A 22,948-nucleotide genomic window follows, 5' to 3' on the forward strand; every position below is an offset into this window, starting at 1 on the left:
TGGAGGCAAGGGCGTGTGTGCTGATGAAGTTGGCAATAGAGTCGTTGAACTGCAGTCAGGGTCCGGGGGTTCTGTAGATGAGGGTGCCTCTGAGGGTGGTCTTGGGGTCGGTGTGGATCTGGAAGTGCAGGTGTTCGGTAGTGCTGAGGGTGTCATCAGTGTCTGTCGAGATTTTGAGAGTGTTTCTGTGGACGATGGCAATTCCTCCTCCTACTCCGTTGGTGTGGTTCTTGCGGGTGATTTTGTCGCCTTCCGGGATGGACCATGGCGATGTCGGGTGCTGAGGAGGGGTTCAGCCAGGTCTCCGTCAGGAAGGCGACGTCTGGGGCATTGATGTCGAGTAGGTCCCAGAGTTCGATGGCGTGTTCGCGGGCGGAGCGGATGTTGAGCAGGATGGATCTGAGGAAGTTGGGTTCTTTGGTGGGTGGGTTGGCGGGCCGGATGCTGTTGAAGGTGCAGTTAAAGCAGGAGAATGGTCCTTGAGTGCGCTTCGGGGTGGCCAGGCAGCAGGTGCATGATTGTCTGTTGTTGAGTGAGTGGAGGGTGCTGGAGTCGTAGCAGAGGCGGGCTTCTTGGCGTTTGCGGGGGCCAGGGGTCCTGGCACTGGGCGTGGTCCATGGGTGGAAGGGCGCAGGCGGGCTTGCCTTAGGCGCGCCATTGGCACGCCAGTACCGTGCTCGCTATGCACGTCTGCTGCGCAGCCTCCATATGAGGGGATGTGGGTGAAGGAGTAGCTGGGAGGGAGAGCAGGCAGCAAATGGAATGCAGGGGGCGGGCGGCAGGGAACGCATCGGCGGGGAACAGCGAGGGGGGAGCGGGCGTGGGTTACAGAAAGCAAAGGGACACCAGGGGGAGAATAACAGTGCAGTAATAAGACAGGAACACGGGCAAGAAAGTACAGAAATACACAAGATTACACAGTACTTTCCAAGGCAAGCACAATGCAGGCACTAACGCTGGGCACGTCCCAAGTGCAAGCGGCAGCAGCAGCGGGCTCGGGCACACCGGTGGGGCTGTGTGGCGGTGAGGGAGCGACCTGCCTGGTGGCAGGGTCAAAGGTCGCTCTCTTCACCTCCGCGCGGCCTCCATATGAGGGGATGTGGGAGGGAGGAGCAGCTGGGAAGGGGAACGGGCGGCGAATGGGATGCAGGGGGCGGGCCGCAGGGATTGCAGCGGCGGGGAACAGCGAGGGGGGAGCGGGCGGGGGTTACAGAAAGCAAAGGGACACAAGGGGGAGAACCACAGTGCAGTAATAAGACAGGAACACGGGCAAGAAGTACAGAAATACACAAGAATACACAGTACTGACCAGGGCAAGCACAATGCAGGCACTAATGCTGGGCACGTCCCAAGTGCGAGCAGCAGCGGGCTCGGGCACACCGGTGAGGCTGTGTGGCGGTGAGGGGAGCGACCTGTCTGGTGGCAGGGTGAAAGGTCGCTCTCTTCACCTCCGCGCGGCCTCCATATGAGGGGTTGTAGAAGGGAGGGGCAGCTGGGAGGGGGAGCGGGGTGGCAAATGGGATGCAGGGGGGAGGGCCGCAGGGAACGCAGCGGCGGGGAACAGTGAGAGGGAAGCGGGCAGGTGTTACAGAAAGCAAAGGACACAAGGGGGAGAACAACAGTGTGGTAATAACATAGGAACACAGCCAAGAAAGTACAGAAATACACTAGATCACACAGTACTGACCAAGGCAAGCACAATGCAGGCACTAACTGTGGGGCTGTGTGGCAGTGGAAGGGTCAAAGGTTGCACACAGTTTTGCAGCGTCCTTGGGCCAACATAGTTTTTTTTCTTGCTATTGTATATACTCACATGGAGTGTGTATACTGGTGCATCGCTGCCTTCCACATTGTGTTGATTACATCAGACCCAGATGGGAGATTTTCATTAATCCAGGGTTTCCTCGGATGACAGCCCATATTACTGATAAATATCTATGCCCCCGACATTGACACATCTGACTTTTTCACTACAAATTCCTCACATATTGACCGTTTTGATTCAGACACAGTCCTGATGGGAGGAGATTTTAACCTCACCCTTGATCCAATCAATCATACTACTGGCCTAGGACGAGTCACTAAACCCTTAGCCACTATGGACCTTCTGGCACTCCTGAAAACATCACAGTTAGCAGACCCTTGGTGTCTCAACATCCCGGGAGTTCGTAATTATTCTTTTTATTCAGCCCCCCATGGTACATGGTCACGTATGGACCATTGGTACTTAACACCAAAGTTACAGACAGAGGTGTGCAGGGTTGAGTACTTTCCCCGCACCATATCCGACCATTCCTCGGTATTATTTGAAATAGCCTTCCCATCCATCCTTAGGCAACGCCCTTTATGGCGATTCCCCGTACATGCGCTGCTAGATTCTGAGTTTCATATTGAAGTCGGAAATGCTATTACTGAGTACTTTGAGCTTAACGAGGGCTCAGTTGAGTCCCAACTCATGCTCTGGGATGCCTTTAGAGCATTTATTCCTGGGGTATGTATCTCCAAATGCGCTGGAGTCTTGTGCTTCATTCAGACTGAACTATGGCCACTCAAAAAGAATTTGAAAGATTTTAAATCATATTCGGCAATATGTATGTAAAGCTTCTCCCCTCTGCTATCAGTAAAATTCCCAGGATAGCAGCAAGTAATTGACAACTTGCTGGCAGTTAGGCCCAGGGGAATTTTCTCTTATGCTGCAAAAATGTTGCCGAATTTTTTGTTATTCTTTTAATGCAAAATTGACAAAATTACTCCTTTTCTCGTAATTGCATGCCATTTGCGGCAAAAATTTAGCTCCGGTGCACAAGAATAATGAGACCGTAAACAGCTTCTTTTTGTGGTGCTTGTGTTTTCTGTGTGGTTTTTTTAGCGCAAAATGTGTCCCACTTCTTTAGCGTCAAATGCAGGTATATGATTTTTTTGCAGTTTCACATAGTTTTTCTAAAATTTCACTTAATTAAGCAAAACCAAATCATGCAAATTTTGCCCATCCTTATTGGTAATGCACTCTGTTATTGGTTGGCATTATCATTGAACGTTCCTTATCAACTAGCTTTGTCCAGACATTTGAGGTGAGCAGATCTAGAGTGTCGCTGGTGTTGAGAGTGCTCTAACAGGAGCTGCTTTCCACCTAAACTTGAGAACTAACCAGAGTTGTCTCCTTCTTTTTTCCATAATTTATGCGTCACTCTATGCCTGAAAGGGTTTTGTTTTGACTTATACTGGGTGCTCCCTTGTGTCTGGACAAAGCTATACCTCTCTGAATAGCTCTAATTAGAGCAAAACACTGTGTCAGGGGTTGCTTTTACTCATTTCAGGTTGGCTTGAGTTGATATTTTATCAATTCAAAGCTGTAATACTGTGCCTGGAGTGATAAATGGCTTCTGTCATTTTACAGCTCGGCAAGGACAGCACTGTGTTAGTCCTATGCTTAAAGACTTTGCTGTAGAAATGGCAAAAAACTTTGTCCTTTTCTATCTCGGAGCGGATGGCACTTTGGTAATCCTATGCTTAAAGACTTTCATAGAAAAACAGACATTTGTGGTGAGTGTCGCTGGTGTTGAGAGTGCTCTAACAGTAGCTGCTTTCCACCTGAACTTGCGAACTTCCCCGAGTTTTCTCCTTCTTTTTTTGCATAATATATGCGTCACTCTATGCCTGGAAGGGTTTTTGTTAAATGGTGTAAATCCGTTCAGTTCTATTGCCGCGGAGGATCCGATCACCCTCCGCTCACTCTCCCGAGCACGAGCTTCATTCTAATTGGCAGTCAACAATACAAACCAAGAAGTGTTGGCAGCCATCTTGTGCCTTGGTAAAACCGAGGCACAAGAAAGCAGAGAAAAAAAACTTGCAAAACACGTAAAGGGGGCAGGGTAGAAACACCCTGACCCCCTAGGTCTGCTTAGGGGGGTCCCACAAGGACCCTCAGGGACATAATTATTATTTTTGTTTTAAAAAATTGTCAAAATCTGTGCAGGGTGCGCGGATCCGGCTGTGGAAAAAAAAAACGAAGCCCGGGCTCCCGCGCTTCGTTAATATTTAGCCCCCGGGTGGGTCAAATCCCGGGGGCAATCTTTGTATAGTGATAGGGGCCCAAAGGGGCCCCCCAGCCACAGGGACAGCCACCCCTCACTGCTTTAAAGTAATATATGTGGGGGCTCACAGCCCCCCCATCCCCGGGGACCGCCACCCCCTAGGGCTTTTGTAAAATAAATGGTTGGGGGGCTAAAAAGCCCCCCCAAGCACCAGAGACTGCCACCCCTGGGGCTTTGTGATATTTGCGGAGGGGCTCACAAATACATGGGGGGACTCAAAGGCCCCCCCAATCCCCAGGGACTGCCACCCCCTGTGGTTTTAAGAAAATATTTGCGGGGGCTCCTGGCCCCCCGCAGCCCCGGGGACTGCCAATCCCTGGGGCTTGTGTTTTTAAAAAATTTAAATAACCTGTGTGAGGGGGCTCAAGCCCCCCACACACACCCTGGGGACCGCCACCTCCCCGGGGATCTAAATATTAAAAGTGGGGGGACCACCACCGGGGCTTTGGTAATGGTGGGAGGGGGGCTGCACGGCCTCCCCTCCTGGAGTCGTGTCATGGCCCTGGGGACCGCCACCCCCCAGAACCGGCTCCTCCAGTCTCCCGGGGTGCCCACCCCCGGGACACTGTGGTTTGCTATGGCAGGGCAGGAGTCTTGCGGCTCCCGCCCTGCCATAGCAAACTCTGCTTTGGTATTTGGAAGAGAGAGCAGGAAACCTGCTCTCTCTTTCAAATACCAAAGCAGATTGCTTTTCTACACGGGGAGCTGCATCTTAGCAGCTCCCCGTGTGGAAAAGCAATGCCGGCTCCCGTCGGAGGCGGGGAGCCGGCGGGACCGTGGTGGGATTGGGGACCACCCACGGTCCCCAACGGAGAGGGCTAGCCCCGGGGAATGGAGCCCACGGACCTATTAGTGGCCCGGGAGGGGGGCAAAGCGGCCCCCCTCCACAAAAAACTAACAATATTAATAAAAAAGAAAAGAAAAATAAAGGCTGGTGCTGGGGGATGGGGTCCCGGGGCCATAAAGGGCCTGAGGAGCGGGGCAAGGCAGCCCCCCTCCAAATCCATATTAAAGTTTAAAAAAATGGCTATGACCGGGGGCTGCGGTCCCCGGGGCCGATTATGGCCTTTGGAGTGGGGCCACGCGGCTCCCTTCCAAACTTTAAAAACAAATAATAAAATAGGGGGCAGGCCCTGGGGGATGGGGTCCCCAGGGCCAATATTATTAGGAAAAGAAAGGAGCTACACAGCCCCCGTTCTTAACATTTTTTTTAAAAAAAGACCGGCATTGCGCCGAAGGCCACGTCCCCAACTTGCAGCACTATGCAAACGCACCCCCTGGCGCGTTTGCAGTTGGGGAACTAATTCCTCTTGAACACTGGGTGTCCCTGGGGGACAACTAGCCCACCAGGAACCTCCAGTATACGCCAGGAAGCTGCGTTGCAGAGAGGTGTTCTGAGGCCATGCCCCTTTTTACACCTCTCTGCAACGCAGCTCTGTGGCGCATAATGGCGGTACCTGGTGGGCTAGTTGCACCCCAGGGACCCTCAGGATTCAAGAGGAGTTAATCCCCCAACTTAAAACGCGCCACGGGCACGTTTGCACAGTGGTGAAGGGAGCCTGAGTTGACATATGTGCAAACACACTGTGGTGCATTTTAAATTGGGGAATTAATTCATCTTCAATCCTGAGGGTCCCTGGGGGCAAACTAGCCCACCAGGTACCTCCAGTAAGCACAACGGAGCGGCGTTGCAGAGTGTTGTAAAAAGGGGTGTGGCCTCTTAACACCTCTCTGCAATGTAGCTCTCTGGCCCATACCGGAGGTACATGGTGGGCTAGTTGGTCCCCAGGGACCCTCAGGATTGAAGAGGAATAAATTACCCAACTTAAAATGCGCCACAGGGTGTGTTTACAGACATGTCACCTCTGGCCCGCCCCCTTCCTTCACCACTGTGCAAACGCACCCCCTGGCGAGTTGTAAGTTGGGGATTTAATTCCCCTTGAATCCTGAGGGTCCCTGGGGGCCAACTAGCCCACCAGGTACCTCCAGTATGCGCCAGGGAGCTGCGTGGCAGAGAGGTGTTCAGAGGCCACGCCCCTTTTTACACCTCTCTGCAACACAGCTCTGTGATGCTTACTGGAGGTACCTAGTGGGCTAATTTGACCCTAGGGACCCTCAGGATTCAACAGGACTTAATTTCCCAACTTAAAGCTGCCACAGGGCACGTTTACAGAGTGGTGAAGGGCGGGACGGGGCCTTAGGCGGAGTGTGCAAACACGCCCTGTGGTGTGTTTTAAGTTGGGGAAATAATTCCACTTCAATCCTGAGGGCCCCTGGGGGCCAACTAGCCCATCAGGTGCTTCCAGTAAACGCCACTGCGCTATGTTGCAGAGAGGTGGTCCAGGCATGCCACTTTTTACACCTCTCTGCAACGGCTCTTACTGGAGGTATCTAGTGGGCTAGTTGGACCCTAGGGACCCTCAGGATTCAAGGGGACTTAATCTCCCAACTTAAAACGACCACAGGGTGTGTTTACACAGTGGGGAAGGAAGGGGACGGAGCACAACGGAGCGGCGTTGCAGAGTGACGTGACGGTGACGTGTAGAAAAACGCCTGAGGTGAGGTATAGAAAAACGCCCTGTGGCACATTTTAAGTTGGGGAAATTGTTCCCCTTCAATCCTGAGGGCCCCTGGGGGCCAACTAGACCACAAGGTGCTTCCAGTAAGCGCCACTGCGCTGCGCTGCAGAGAGGTAGTCTAGGCCATGCCCCTTTTCACACCTCTCAGCAACGCAGCTCTGTGGCGCTTACTGGAGGTACCTATTTTTTCGGCCAGTTCCTGAGACTGAGGAGGAATTGTTTGGACACTGCTGATTACGATGCGCAAGCCAAAGAGCTAGTTGATAAACCCAAAATACGTCAATACCTAACCCAAACCATCCACGCCCTTTTAGAAACCTATGAAAAGGAAGACACAGTGAAAGAAACCAAACCAATATGCATTACTACATTTAACATCGCGTTGGACCAAGTCGCAAAATTTGTCAAGAAACATTGGCAAATAGTTAACAGAGGTAAACTGAACATACCCACACCAATGTTTTCCCACAGGCGAGCCTAGAACTTAAGAGATTTACTGGTACACACCCGCCCTAAACCACATGACAAAGCCAACCAACAAGTTATCAGTACTCTACCCACTGGCCACCACCCGTGTGGCAACTGCAGTGTTTGCCACCTCACCAGCACCACGAAGAGAGTGGTTTTCAACACAGGCCAAACGTGGGAATTACGTAAATTCACAAATTGTAACACAGTGGGAGTTGTATACCTCATAACATGCGTTTGCAACTTACACTATGTGGGAATGACCACAAGAAAAGTAAGTACAAGAATCTGTGAACATCGCAGTAATATCCGGTGCCACAGAGCAAGAACTAAGATGGCGGCCCATTTCAATGAAAAACAACACACCCCAAACGATCTGCGATGGGTAATCCTTGAACACATAAAACAAGGTGATAACCTTGAACAAGCCCTGCTAGAGAAAGAACAAAGATGGGTGTTCAAATTGCACACAGATAGTGTGGGACTTAATGAGAATATACCTTGGTGGCAGTTTATGAGATAACACACCACCCCCCTATGAACATATCCCAGAACGGTGTGCATTAAGGTCCCTGCATGAGACAAGCTAATTGTTTAAAAAATTGTGGTCAAAATATTGTGGATATTCACGATCATTTAATAACACTACATCTGTTTAAGCGGACTAGATTAGGGGGTCAGTCGATAGCTGTGGTGGCTGCCAGGGCATGGAATACCCTTCCCCTTCACCTGCGCTCTATTCAGTGCGCGGGTCAGTTTAAGAAGAATCTGAAAACTCATCTGTTTATCGGTGTGGTATAAGCTGGTTCCCCCGTTGTGTTCTGTCTTTCTCCATCGCGCCAGGATACTCCCAAGTAACAGAGCACGTTATAAAATGGTTTATACATACATACATACATTTAACATAGTATTGTCTACGATTTCCCCTGACTTTACATTTCCATTGTCTAATTTTTCATTTCCGGCCTTTGTGAGACAATTACCCAATTTTCTCAAGAATTAATATAGAGTCTACAACACTAGACTCCACCTACAGCCACTATACTAGGTGCAAACTGTAGAATTGAACATGCGATGGGTATTCCTCCAGCTACCCAACCCAAAATGGCAGCCTAAATTCATCCAAGAAAGAGTGGGTTCAATCCCCGCTTTTGCAAGTAGTTATAATACAGCCCGAAAGAATTTCCAAATTAGACTCCCATGGTAGGCGATACAATTATTGTATATATGGCGAATAGCTACACTATTATCATCAGGCGTTAGTTGAGCCTAGAACGCGCCACGGTCAGTGAGAGAAATGGCGACCGCAATAGGCCGTCAGACACAGCCTACGCGCAGTAGTGTTTTTCCAAACACCACGTGGTCTGCCGGAATCACAACCCCAAAATACTCAAAATGGCCCCGCGACTCGGACACACTAAGATGCGGTCGCACCTGGGACTAATAGGTTCTAAAAGACGGAGGGCTGCCGAGCTAAGTAAGTGTACCTTAATCTTTGTAACAGACCCTGACCACCTTTTCCTTTGGGCAGATGCCGGACGAGATACACACCAACGATCCCCGGTTTGCACATGTAACTCTTTTTTCACATGTAAAGTAGAAACGAGCGAGGAAAGAATGCCTAAAGCTTATCGCCATTAGACTTAGCGCAAAACGAGCCTTTGCACGGATAAAAACGTATGGAAATGCCTAATTAAATGGATACATATCCCCACTATTAGAAACAACGCAGCATTCCATGTTCAATACTCTTGCTCGCTACGAACATAATCGCAGCACTACTGCTTTCTGAAATCAGTCGGAACATCTAAGGTTGACAAAGAAATATCGTATTTTTGACCTCTGAGCATATCATGACCCCGTTTCTTCGATATTGGAAACACCACGCATTCAGGGAGAGGAATTACGAGGATTGCTTTCTGTATATAAAACCTTTTTTTTTGGACGACCACAAAAAAGCCTTAAAAAGTCAAACAAATTCTAATGCATCCCAAACGAATTCTAATTACAAGTCTTGCATACTATTGTTTTCTGACTCCACTGAGTCTACAGGCCCCTCCACCCAGGCGGACCATGGAGCATATTACTGCTAATGACTAAGTATGTCTATGCAGTGTCCAAACCAATACAGGGTCGATGTTATATGTTACATGTTGTGTTTGTCTTTTTGTAAGTGTGCAACCTAAACGAGTGTGCTATATGTGTACATATAATTGTATATTTTAATTTTAAATCCTTTGAACAGGAACACCATGCACAGACGTAGATGGAGTTGTTGTAAATTGGCAGCAATGGGTTAGCATTAGCAGAAGCCATCCTGTATTTAGAAGTTACCTTATCTGCTTTGTGAAAGCTATTTTGTATTTCTGGCAGCCATCTTGTCTGCCATGTGCTGCAATATGCTCACCATGTGTTTTGTCCTACCTTCTTGTTAACTGCGCCTGAAGTCTGTCCAGCAACAGGCTATATTTAGCATCCCCCACTTTAACGCATGCCCAGACATGCCCAGTAGGGTCTGCAGCTGTTGCTGATTAGTTTCAGATAGGAATGTGTTTACTACTTTCTGAAAACTGTTAGCTCCTCCCACTTGGTTAAGCAAGCAGATCTTGCATGTCCATATTAGGCATTTCTGCATGCTTCATGAGCCAGGACTGCCCCTTGCATTTATGCTTACTATGTAACCCTAAGCACATAAAAAGCCCCAGCTTTCTGCACTCTTTAGGCTGCCTCATTCAGTAGCTACGGCTTCTGTGTGACGTAGCCTCAACTCATTTGAGTTTAATAAAGATATTCTTTTATATTACAGCTTCTGTGCCAAGTTCTTCTTTATCAGTGAGACCCCTGAGAAGGAGTTTTGATTTCTACAAATGGCGCGCCAACGTGGCGCTCATCAGAGAAGTGGCTATCTGAGGGAGTGATCTTGTCAGGAGACAGAAATCTACTGAGGAGGACAGTACAGGATTCTACTAAGGAGGTACTTTGTGCAAGGAGATTCTGGGGTTTCTTTGTCTCTGCAGCCCAGTATGTTTCTGATCTTCCTGATTTTGATCCTCCACATGATGTCACTCCTGACTGAGAACCTTTTTGGCGTGAGTATTCTAAAAAAGACTGTTAGGTCATTCAGAACTTGGCAGTTAGAATTTGGACAACCTTTTGATTGGTAAGAGTCGTTTTGCGGCGCTTACTGTGGGTTTGATGCCCGTGATTGGTAAGGTAGTTTAGCAACGCTTACTGTGGCTTTGGAAATATATGAATTTGTGTTGGCCAACTTTGGATTGGTATGGGATTGATATGCAAATTGCAATTTGTGTAGGCAGGTAATGAGGAGACTTTTCTCTACTTTGTATAAAATCTGAACGGTGCAACATACGGAGAGTCCCTTAAGCACTACTTTGATTATAATATTTGCATATTCTGTAGTGTTTTTGGCATGCCTGTTTTCAAGCTCACATCAAATAATGTGTTGTTTTTTGGAAGGTACCATAGTGTGATGTGAAGTAAATTAGCCGGCTCCCCTAGAGGGAATACCTAAATAGGTTTAGGTATAAAAACATATTTCTTCCTTGGTGATTCTGTATCCCTAAGGAATTAAAATATGGACATAATACATACAAGGATCCTTTGTTCTGTGCAATTTTATGAATGGAGATATGTAGAGCAATTTTTTTTGGTGTTCTGCCAGCCAAAACTAGTGAATTGAGTGTATTTTGGCTTCTTGGAAATAAACACTGTGGTGGGCTGTTTTTGCAGTCTTTTGGAACACTATTGAGAAGCGCTTCTTGTAAATATGACTTACAACTAGTATTTACCAATGGTTTGGTTTAAGTACAGTCTGTGGACTGTCCTTTGTTTCTGTTATAAGTATTGATCTGTGGGTTAAATGTGTGTTTAAATGTCTATGTGGTTTTCCCATTAGTGCAACTTCTGTAAGTAAATAGCGATGGCGCTATTTATGAAATAAATGGCAAAAGCTGCTGTATTGTGTGTCCTGAGTGTTTGACCCCTTTCTGTTTATGTCTGAAATGAGCTCAACGTGTGTTTGTGTTTTTTTTTTATGTTTTCAGTCTGTTAAGCAAAATGTCAGTTAATTAATATTAAGTAGAAATTAAATAAAAATCCAGGAATGAACCATGTGATATGCTAAAATAGCCGTATGTTGCTATTTAATTTATAGAGTAAGCAATTATGCACATGTACAAACTGTTAAATGCTTAAAAGATAAAATTAAAATTCACATTCACTAGGAATAAAAAAGGCCTCAAAAACGAAATTGTGTGTTTTGCAGAAAAATAAACTTATAGTATTTTTACTTACATACATTGTATTAGATATTAACAGGCACACACTTCAGCTGAAGTAAATTTTTGCTGAACTCAAACGCATATCATAGAACACGCATTGATATGTCTTAGTTTGAAAAAGACTATCACCATGACATGTTGCAATACTGAGAAGAGCTTTTACTGCCGTTGAGCAAACAGCTGTTGTTTTTGTAGGCCACGAATAGAGAGGAATGTTTACTCGGCCAGGACTTCGCCTTCAGTTAAACGCGGGTGAAACTTTGCATTTCAGAATAGTGTTTTAAAAAGGTTACAAAAATAAGGTTCATTATTTTGTATTACAGGAAAACATTTCAATTAAGGGTTTTCCTCTCTTTAAGCATTTTTGTAAGCATATGCTTGGTTCTGTTGCTAAATAATAATTGCTGCTTTTGAAAAATAATATCTATGTAGTTGCCTTAATTTAAGATGGTTGGTTACAGTTGGTATTTTGTGTGTTATGTGAAGTATCAGCAGTATGTTGAAACAAGATGAGTTTTTTTTATGACTCCTTTGAAAAAAAAATGTTTTTTTTTTCATGTTTTTGCATTTTGTCCTATGAATTGTTCCTGCTCGTCCTGTGTGTCAGAAGCGACACAGTAAGTCGTATTTGACAGCCAATCTCCATTAAATGGTGATCTGCTGTCAAAGGGGCATGAAGAAAGTAAGGAAAGTGCATTTTTATTTAAAGCCTGACAAATTAAGCAGGCCCGAATATGTGGTTTTGGGCTGCAGGTTCACATTGCATGAAGTGCATGACACGATGTTGTGCATCACCGCTTATTTACATATGCTATTGTAATTTGTCTATGCTTTTTGTGCTTGGTATACAGCAAGTATATCTGATGGCTTGACATGTGCGTTTTTATTTTTTGCATGTTTTTGTTTTATGTTGTTGCTTCTGATACTATTACAACTTCCCCTGTGTTGTGAAGGGATAGTCATGACAATGCATATCGCTGCGCAACAGTTGGTTGGATTTGTTCTGATACTAAATTTCACAGATATGATATTTCATGCTGTGAACAAGACAGACAGCACTTCACCAGTGCATGTCTATTTGGCTATAATGGTATTGAAGAAAATTAAAAGAGATATACAGGATCAAAGTGTGTCACCTGCAGTTAGTCACGTTACTGCCCCTTCCCTTAAGGAACAGGCAGCCCTAGATTTATGTTTCCTGATTGGACATAAGAATGAATTATAGATATGTGACTCTTGTACAAGGTGACCAAATTTCTATATTGCATTAGTTTTGTTCTGCTTCCTAAGTAGTGTATGGCTTTTGTTCCTTAAAGGAAACCAGATTTCATTTTCCCCGGGGAAGGAACTGGAGCAGTAGCCGAGATTACCGTATATGGTGTAGCGGCCAGCGGTAGAGTTAAAATTTGGTAACTTTGGTCTTTTGTGTATCACCCGTACTCTTGGTGTTGTGTCACATGCCTGAATATCACCCAAGTAATTTCTTGTTCTTCCTATAGATTTTTCTTTTGCCGCTTCTCCCCTGACCGATGTCGCTTTGTGCCTAGTTATTGGGGATTTTAGCTGTGTCCTAGTCCCATTTCCCTTTTCCGTATTCTTTTCACCAGTCAGCCCATTTATTATTGTTGGTGTATTGTTCATGTTCACACTTCCAGACTGCAGTGATGTACCAGGGACCCCCATATTATGTATAATTACCTTTTGTATGGCCAGACTGGTTTTCAAGAATTTTCTTTAGGCCCACTTCGATGTTTTCCAGTCTGACTGTCAGGGTAGTGATGGACTGGTTAACTGACTCAATACTATAGTAAGACAAGTTTTCCACCTCAATAGGAGATATCTTAAGTTTTGTTTTTTTTTGAGCATGACAAATTTTCAATGTCTATTTTAAATTTTTTGTTTTTTACCCTTTTGTTCCTGCTGCTTTAATTTTTGGTGAGATCAGATGTGTTCTAACAATGGAAATACCAGGACGCTCTAGTTCTTGTCTTTTGTTTCCACATTTGATCATTAGCCTGTGTATTGCATAGTGCACCTGATGCACAGTTATTAAAGGGAGGTATCTACATGTCCCTGATAATCTGTATCATGCGATTTCTCTTTTGAAATGTTCTAGATAAGGAATTTAGGAACACCTAGACGTAATCATTGAGAGAAAAATGTTTACCCCATTAGACAATGCCACTATGTGTGAGGACATCCATTCAGATAGAATTCCCATGTAGCTACCTACCCTTAGATGGTAGAGGATATGCTCTCACATTGAAGCCCAATTGAAGAGATTAGAAGTACTGCCTTTGCCTTTGAGAGTGACAGTGCTTTCTAGACCAGAATTGTCCCATGGCGTATGGCCACTCCTTCGCAGATTGCAGGCCACCTGCTTGCAGTCCCCTTGTTAAATACAATAAACTGTTTTTGTACTGAATTGAAGGAAACTAACTACTGTGTCATATTTCCTACGTCACTAGGTTCTGCTGGATCGAGTCATGACCTGCAGAACACTGATTTAAGCCTAATTCCCATCAGTGACAGCTACAGATGAATGGCAGACCTCTTGGCCCTACAGTCCCAGCACCCAGAAAGTAGCAAGGCTGGACAGCGATCGCCAGCGCGCCATCAGTGGTATCTCCAAAGCATTGTGCTTGCTTCATCAGAAGGCGTTGAACATCAGAGAAGAAGGAGGAGCTGGTTTTGCCACAGAACCAGAGTTTCAGTGCAAAAGAGCGAAAGAGAAGCATCCCTGTTGTTGATGGCAGGGTTGGTTTGAGGCTTGAGTTGTCTACCTGTCATGTGCTGATAACCTCTGACAGTGTGCGGTCCCTTGAGCCCTTGGCCTGAGTTTTGCCCCCCTTTTTCTTTGCTCCAACGGAAGGGCAGTGTACCGGAGGATCTACGGCACTACATTGTGGTAAAGGAAAAATTAAATGAAAGAGCAGCCTGAGTGTCCTCTGACACTGAATAATGAGTGTTGGAGCTTGAGAATGTAGACCCGGGTCTACACGAGATGATCTGTGCCCATGACCAACGAAGAACACAATATCTGCAGTGTCTGCCGCAGAGGAGAGACACTGGTGCACTGCATTGAGACATTGAGACTTTCGAGTGAGCTGTGAGTGTTTGCAAGAGGGCACTCGCGCGGATACTGAGAAGTACTATTTTCATGGAAGGCCTGAATCAAGAGGCCCAATGCAACAATGGAAGCAGATTTGATGGACGATAGAAGCCTACCAGAGAGACTTAGAACGGACTTTGAGCATAGTTGTGGTTGCACAAGCGGTTCCCGTGCGATTGCATAGAATGGGTGTTAGGAGACTGATTCTTATTGTTTTGCTGGCATTGTTTTAGAGTAGTATTCTGTTTAGTAAAATCAGAATAAAGTCCATTCTCTGTTGAAGAGTATCCCCATTTCACCTGAGAGCATTTATAAGGATCGCCACTGTCTCACCTGAGTATATAACAGTCACTGAAATGCATAAGAGCCCTGAAAATGTTTGCTACATCATTTTAGGATTTGCTTTTGCTTAGGGTTGTGAAAAATGATAATTTTGTTTGTAATAATGGTCATTACGTTCTCCTGCTGCCTGTATGTTAATTATGACCCAATGCCCCGTTCTCTATGTACTCCTGCTCATACCCTTAATGAAATGTTTAGAATGGAAAATGCCCACCTAGCAATGAATTAGGAAATTGATAAAATTATGAAAATTGATGAGCACATATTTTCTATGTTCCTACTGGATCATAGGAATGTCTTCAGGTAATGCTAAAACGGCCGTCTGTTGTAAATTGGCAACAATGGGTTAGCATTAGCAGAAGCCATCCTGTATTTAGAAGTTATCTTATCTGCTGTGTGAAAGCCATTTTGTATTTCTGGCAGCCATCTTGTCTGCCATGTGCTGCAATGTGCTCACCATGTGTTTTGTCCTACCTTCTTGTTAACTGCGCCTGAAGTCTGTCCAGCAACAGGCTATATTTAGCATCCCCACTTTAACGCATGCCCTGATATGCCCAGTAGGGTCTGCAGCTGTTACTGATTAGTTTCAGATAGGAATGTGTTTACTACTTTCTGAAAACTGTTAGCTCCTCCCACTTGGTTGAGCAAGCAGATCTTGCATGTCCATATTAGGCATTTTTGCATGCTTACATGAGCCAGGACTGCCCCTTGCATTTATGCTTACTATGTAACCCTAAGCATATATAAAGCCCCAGCTTTCTGCACTCTTTAGGCTGCCTCATTCAGTAGCTACGGCTTCTGTGTGACGTAGCCTCAACTCATTTGAGTTTAATGCAGATATTCTTTTATATTACAGCTTCTGTGCCAACTTCTTCTTTATCAGTGAGACGCCTGAGTAGGAGTTTTAATTTCTACAGAGCAACACCCACCGTTTGTTTTTTTCTTCTGTTTTTAGGGGCACCAGACTAAGCACCTAATGTTAGGTTTCACTCCATAGGCACAAACCACAAGGATCAACCAATGTATTTTAAGTTGGCCTGCCCACATGGGCAGGCACCATGTACTAATTTTCATATCTATTTTTCTTCCTAAATACAGATACTACGGATACAACATTAACCGTATGTATACCTGATAGATACACACATTAGGTGTGTCTATCCACTCATTTCTTAACCTTATTCTAGGTTTATAACCGGAGTGGCATACATGGGGCTGGCCCCCATGTTGTCCTGAAGAAAAAGTGTAAGGAACACCTTGAAACAGGTCGACAAGATAGCTAGGACTTTGACCACATTATTGATCTAATTCCTATATCCAACCCACTTTTTAACAGACCAACTAGAGGCAAAAATAAATGTGTTGGCTTAAGAACTAGGTATTTTTAATACTCACTAATCACCACTCCACCACCATACACCGCACCACACATACAGGCAGATGCATCAAAGAAAATACCGGTAGCAAACGGGCAGATTCTCTGAATCTGGCCGTTTGCTCCCGGTATTTTTGCATTTGGGATGCATCATCCCAAATGCAGAAATCGCAATTTAAGGAATCTCTAAATAGCGATTCCTTAAATTGCTCTTGCATTTAAGGAATCCCAAAATGAGATTCCTTAAATGCAATGCATGAAACCCAAAAAAGTAGCGATTTCGCTAATAGGGTGAGCAAATTACCATGAAGTTGAACTTCGTGGTAATTTGCTAAAACTTTGAAAAATGCACTTTTGTGCATTTTTCAAAGTTACATGTTGCGCACACACATGCCCTTAGGGCATGTGTGTGTGTAACATTTGAGCACAGGTCCATTTCAGGGGTGCAACAGGGTGCAACAGGGTGTCCTTTGGACACCCTGGCACCCTTGAAATAGCGGAACATTAGCGATTCGGTAACAGCTAATCGCTATTAAGGAATGGCTTTCCCATTCATTCCTATGGGCCTTTAGGCCCATAGGAATGAATGGGAAAGCCATTCCTTATTAGCGATTAGCTATTACCGAATCGCTAATAAGGAATCTGTAGGAATCGCTAATAACATTGCGATTCCTACATGCATCCCGTTTTGCGAGTCTTTAATAGCGATTCCTTAAAATTTGCTATTAAGGACTCGCAAAACATAACTTTGATGCATCTGCCAGATAGTCTCACCATAAAGTGCTCCTACGTATCCTTCGCAAGTCGCAGCACGCCCCAAGCAGTAGATGCTTGGGATGGCTCCAATGATGAAGCATGTCACCCAAGGGCAACCTCTGGTGAGTGAGGGGACTAAAGAAAATAATATTCTTTTCCAAAGAAGGCGTACCGAATTTGTGAAAACCTGCTATTACTGTTCCATAAGCTAGGTTCTCACAATCCATTGATTATGGGTTATAGTGTATATAGTGCTGATTTTATGTGTGCTGCTCAATACAGCACAAATAAAAATAGTAAAAACAAGGAGAAATAAAGCTTTTCTCCTCATTGCGCCCTATTGAGATCAGGTTTTCCCTGGTCTTAATTTTGGCGCTGCCTCCTATTTACGCCACTCTTGTAAATATGGGGCAGCGACAAAATCAATGGGTGTTGCGGCGGAACGCCCACCGCAATACCCATTGCCCACCCCTTCAACGCTAAGTATAGCGTAAAAGAGTGCCTTATTTACAAGGTAGCATTAAGCCACGTTAAATAAGGCGAAGCCGGTATCGCCACCACAACGTGAAGGACTTGTAAATATGCCCTTAAGTCCTGCTGAAGTCCGTCTGGACCCCTCTTGAAACATAATTTGTATTAAATCCACTTAATGTAAGATTGCACATTAAACTGCCTTATATTTCAGATATGCATACATACATTTAAATATAGCTACATAGAAATTGAAGTAATGATGCTGATGGACGGAGGTAACTTTGCAAGCGTCTTCATTTTAACCTGACCTCTACTTTCGCTCTAGAAAAATAACAAGTGGGTGATACACTGAAGTAGAACAAGAAACAAGCTACCTGGACGCCTTTCTTCTCCTGTTTCCATTCCAGTCCGAGATCCAAAAAAAAACATTCTGTTCTACAAGAAAATGGAGAAAACAGTAAATCACTATACTTGCAAAGCATGAGGTTTTACATATGGGTACACTTACTTTAAACGGGAGGGAAAGGATAATAGTTGCTGAAGGAAGAAAATCTATGTTCTAATTTTCACTCCCCCTAAAATCTTTGGTTTTTACAAGCAAAACTGAGAATTTGACATCCACTTTACTCATAATTGTACACAGGTCTTTGGAATTCGATTGATATTTTCCCAAAATGTGAACATATAGCAACAAATAATTATATTTCTTATTTTTATATTGATGGTGCAAAATTTGAGGATGATTTTGCAAATGATATCAACAGAAGTTGATTTTTCTAAAATAAATCATCTGTTTGATTCTTGCAAACCCAAGCTAGTGAAAGCTAGTTTTCTCTTTTACAAAAGCATTTTTGTAACAGGTAGTCGGTTTCTCCCAGTGACGTTTTAAGAGAGCTACGCCTTGGAGGAAACAATCATTTGCAATGCAATAGGTCTCACATTTGTTAAAGTTAGAGCTGTTGGTTTTGAAACTAACAATGTTTTTTACTTTTGTTTTTTTATTTGCAGTGGAGTTATTATAATTGCATAGCACTATTGCCAATGGTGTAAAAAAGCAAAAGTAAAAACATTGCCAACAGCTCTAACTTTATCAAACGCGAGACATATTGCATTGGAAATGCAATCGGTTTCGCCTTTGTTACAGTTAACGTGTTGTTGAACGCCAGGAAGCATTGGGGGCTTCCTAGCTCTGCAGAATTGGCAGTTTGAATTAGACGTGTTTAGTGAAAGAATGATGTGAAACTGCCCAGAAAGAGGTCGTCATGCTTTTGAAAATGTGTTTATCTGCCCATTTTCCTATCTCGTGCTCTCGAGATCAGGGTGATGCAGAGATTACTAGCGCCACACTCAAAAACATAAAAGTGCCAAAGATAAAGTTTACAGTCTCCCCCACCCCTCCACAGGCAGACCCCCATGCCTGCCTTAGAAAGAATGTAATTGACGAGAGTGGTCTGTGGAAGGGTCCGCACTGACTTAACTACCGCTCGCCCTGTGGTGTAACCTCATCATCTCTTGTTGGGCTGGTGCGTAAAGTTCAACCACTCTAACGCGCCTCTTCCTGAAACTTTACACGCCCAGTGGTGTTGTCGAGGCGCTTCCAAGCCACAGTAAGGAAGAGCTGTCTTCCAGCTTGAGCTGGGGCGCCTTTTTAAGAAAATCTAGGCAAAGTGGTGTGGAGGTTGGCGTGGCAGGTGTTAACACTATCACTGCTTCAGCAATTCCCCCTCTGTGCTGCAGATCCATGGAATACATTGTTTCATGACGAGCTCAGCTCGTCATAAGCACACGACCAGTGTACTGCATGACGAGCTGAGCTCGTCATGAGCATCGAAGGGGTTAAACAGAGCAGGGGTTAATTGTCTTTGTTTAACAGTTTGCATCTATTGCCTCTTTTACAACCCTCCGCGTCTGAACCGATGCTCAGAGCCCTTTGAAGCGACATAATCTTCTGTCAAGAAAGGGTTAGGGTCTGAAGCCCAAGCGGCAATCAATTACCCACACCCCTCCCTACCAGCCCACGCTCCACACACCTAGGTACACAGAGACACGCTGTTGTGGGCATGGCAGTTAGGAAGCAACACTCAACATGACACTGTGAGCAAAAGTGTGCCTGGCAAAATATTAGCAGATTAGTAGCCCAAATTCAGAAGGGGCAGTTTTTGGTGCGTGCCTTCTGTGCCTTGCGGGGCTGGGGTTAAGTGAGTGAATTACTCTGTAAACATCACAAGTGGCAAAGGGAAAGTCAAGGAGCCTTGAATTTGCACTTTCATTTTATTGTTAAATGTGAACACTGCGAGTGGGGGGGTTTATGTGAGTTAGTGCGTGTGTGTATAAGAGTGAGTGTGGTGTGTTTGTGTGTTGTTTGTGTGTATGTGGGTGAGAGTGTGTGTGTGATTGTGTGTGTGTATGTGAGTGAGTGTGAGTGTATGTGCACGTGTTGCTGTCTGTGCATGCACCACTGTCCCTCTTTCTCCCTGTGGCACACATTCTGTGCAGTCATGTGCTCAGGGGAGCCCGGGCTGTGAAGCGCTAGTCTTGATTTGCAAACAAAGTTTGAGAGGGCAGCAGAAATCGCTGCTCCCTGGCAGGAAGCGCCGGCCGGCTGAGCTATGCCTTCGGCGCATGCAGCGCAGGCTGCACCTTCCCCACAGGGTCATGGGATCTGTGTCACGGTGGAGATGTGGCTCCTGTCTCAGCACCTCCATGCGCTAGCTCCAGCGACCCCCACACGGGTGCTGGGACCAAGCGCAGCGGTGCAGGTAGCTGGCTTTTGTGACTGTGGCTGTAAAATAAAGCTCTTGGGGGTGCCGCTTGGTGCCCTGTATTTGAATGCGAACCTGCCATGCCCATGTTGTTGCTGTGTTTGGTTGGTAGATAGAGTCTGCGTGCTGATGCAGCTGCTGAATTAGGGAGCCGAGTCCATGCGAACAGCCATCTGATCCCCTCTTATCAATGAAGCAGCAGATCATGGCGGATGGCCCCAGGTGTAAGAGGCGAAAACAAGCCAATCCAAGGAGGACCAGTGGTGCGCGCGCACCACAGAGGAGCGGGGGCGAGGGAGCCTGTTGTCTGTGCCGCTGCTGCGCGTAACAGACACCACTGGTACATTGGACATTTCTGAAGAAGCTGGGACATGCACATGCCTTTCACAAATGGCGTGCTGCCTTTTTTACAAAGATGCACGCAAAAGCCAATAGCAGCTGACGAAAACAAAAGCACACGCACAAGCTTGTGGTCAGCTTTCTGAAGCCCCTTCATGAGGTCTCTTGCTGCACACTGCAACACTAGGCGCGAGACCTAAAAAGGAACCACAAACAGGGAAAGCAACAGGGCTATTCATTTCTAAAGAAAAACTCAACTCCTAAATTTAAGAAGGGAATCAGTATTTCAACTAAGATGCGCCTGCCAGGGATTGTCATCAAATCGATGGCTCATAAACATACCATTGAGCTCGAACAATAGGACGCTATCATCAGAAATAAAATCATTTTTAAAATGGGATTATGTAAGTAACAAATACATAAAGCTGAGTCAATATTAACACGGTTAAGGAGCCCGTTGCTACTTTGTCCACCTTCCCCCCATATCCTGTACACAAATTAAAACTCTACTTATGCGTATGAAATCGGGCTCCCAAAGAATCTTTTTTTTTTTTAATTTTCAAAAACCTTTATTAGGCAAAACATCGTAAGACACAGCTTCGTGCCTACATCCGTGGAGCGGCGGGCAACGCGTAGATCAATAGATAAAGTATAAATCTTTGCAAGTAATATAAAAAGTACACAGCAAGCCCCCTACAACCGCTTCGGGCTGGCTGCGTTCAGCAATCAATATAAAAATGGAGATTCAGGCATTGTACCAAAAACATGGTCAAGCAGTTACGGTACATGGTAGTGCAGTTAGATTCTCCCTGCCTACTACAGCATGTGGTGACCCGGGTAGCACGTGCACACTACTCTTGTCTACAATAATACTTGTGGAATAGGAGGGAGCGGCCAAGAGCACACGCAGATACCGCCAGTCCTCGCTCACCCAGCAGTCACACCCAATATCAGTCAGCTGGCTCAATCCGCTACACCATTCCGTGCATGAGTCCGTGTGTACTAGCAGCAACCAACATGCACTCCTGAGCACTCAGGAGCCGTTAGTTACCTCGGGCCTCTCCGTCAAATAGGACATCAGTGGTGATCAGATATCCCTAGGACTAGACGCATCAGGCAGCAGTTCAGCATATACAGCAGCCTGTTCCTGACGGTATACCATATCCTTTAGCCAGTCCTTGAATTTGGGCGCTCTTCCCCTGCCCCAGCGACAAGCTATGTGCCTCTTGGCCATCAAGAGTGCTATGGCTGTGTATCTTCAATGGATCAAGGGAACATTACTCCCAAAGAATCTTTGTCTCCCCAGAGTCTTACAACTTAAAAAAAGTCCATAACCAGATAATCTGCACATGAGTCTATCTACAAATCTGGGAAGAGGCCATTGTTATTCCCATTAAAAAGAAGCCGAACGGGAAGCCAGACGATTTGAAAAACCTGCACCCAATTTCGCTTTTGCTTGCGCCGGCAAACATTTTTGAAAAAATGCATTAATCGAACCATGGCAGCGTTTCTTTTTATGCAGAACCTGCTGGACCCTTCACAGAATGGTTTCCATAGCTATCACAGTACCGAATCGGCTCTAGTCACTGCAGCAGAATACATTCGCTGCCAGGTGGACCAGGGTGGCATAGCCTTCCTGGTCATGCTCGATCTGTCAGCAGCATTTGATAAGTTGTCCTCCCGTTTTGTGCAGAGATTGTGCCGGGCATGGGTGAGGGTCACTCGCTGGCTTTACTGTGGTCCCTTCTCACTAACAGAACTCAGACTGTCAGCTGTGTTGACTCATGGCAGAAACCTTTCGGCTCCTTTGTGCCCCAAAGAGGTCCACGCTAAGCCCCACTTTGTTTAATCTGTATGTGTCACCAATGGGAACTCTAGTGCGATTATTTGGTTTCCAGGTTTTGTCATATGCAGATGACACCCAGATTATTGTCTCATTGTCTGACGATATGATATCAGTGGCAGAAAAATCCAAACTCTGTATGGTGAACATTGTGATCTATATGAAGGAGAACTGTCTGAAATTGAATACAGAGAAGACAGAGATCCTGATCTTTGGGGCTCAGCACTCAGCGTGGTCAGAGCTGTAGTGACCAGAAAAATGTGGCCCTCTAGCTACTCCAGTTGCTTCTGTTAAACATGTAGGAGTCATCTTTGATAACACACTCACTTTTGATACTCAGGTCAATAGGACCACAAACACATGTTTTTTCATCATTAAAATTTTGAAAAAGATCCTTCCTTTTATTCCTGTTGAGCATAGAACTACAGTAGTCATTGCATCGATTACCTCTCGTCTTGGCTACTGCAATAAATCCTCACTAAATAAACTCCAGGTTATTCATT

General features: G+C 45.4%; 1 protein-coding gene across 2 annotated transcripts in view; it reads right to left on the minus strand.

Annotated features, from left to right (window-relative positions):
* HGFAC (HGF activator) overlaps positions 1–22,948 on the minus strand; it is a 724,616-nt gene that overhangs the window by 667,585 nt on the left and 34,083 nt on the right. For both annotated transcript variants that reach the window (XM_086964147.1, XM_086964148.1), the window contains exon 2: positions 17,876–17,936. In XM_086964147.1, coding sequence (XP_086820273.1) covers positions 17,876–17,936 — 61 coding nt within the window. The remainder of the gene's footprint in view (positions 1–17,875; positions 17,937–22,948) is intronic.

Source organism: Lissotriton vulgaris, chromosome 3_2 (assembly GCF_964263255.1).
Source record: "Lissotriton vulgaris chromosome 3_2, aLisVul1.2, whole genome shotgun sequence".
In the NCBI taxonomy this organism is placed as follows: domain Eukaryota; kingdom Metazoa; phylum Chordata; class Amphibia; order Caudata; family Salamandridae; genus Lissotriton; species Lissotriton vulgaris.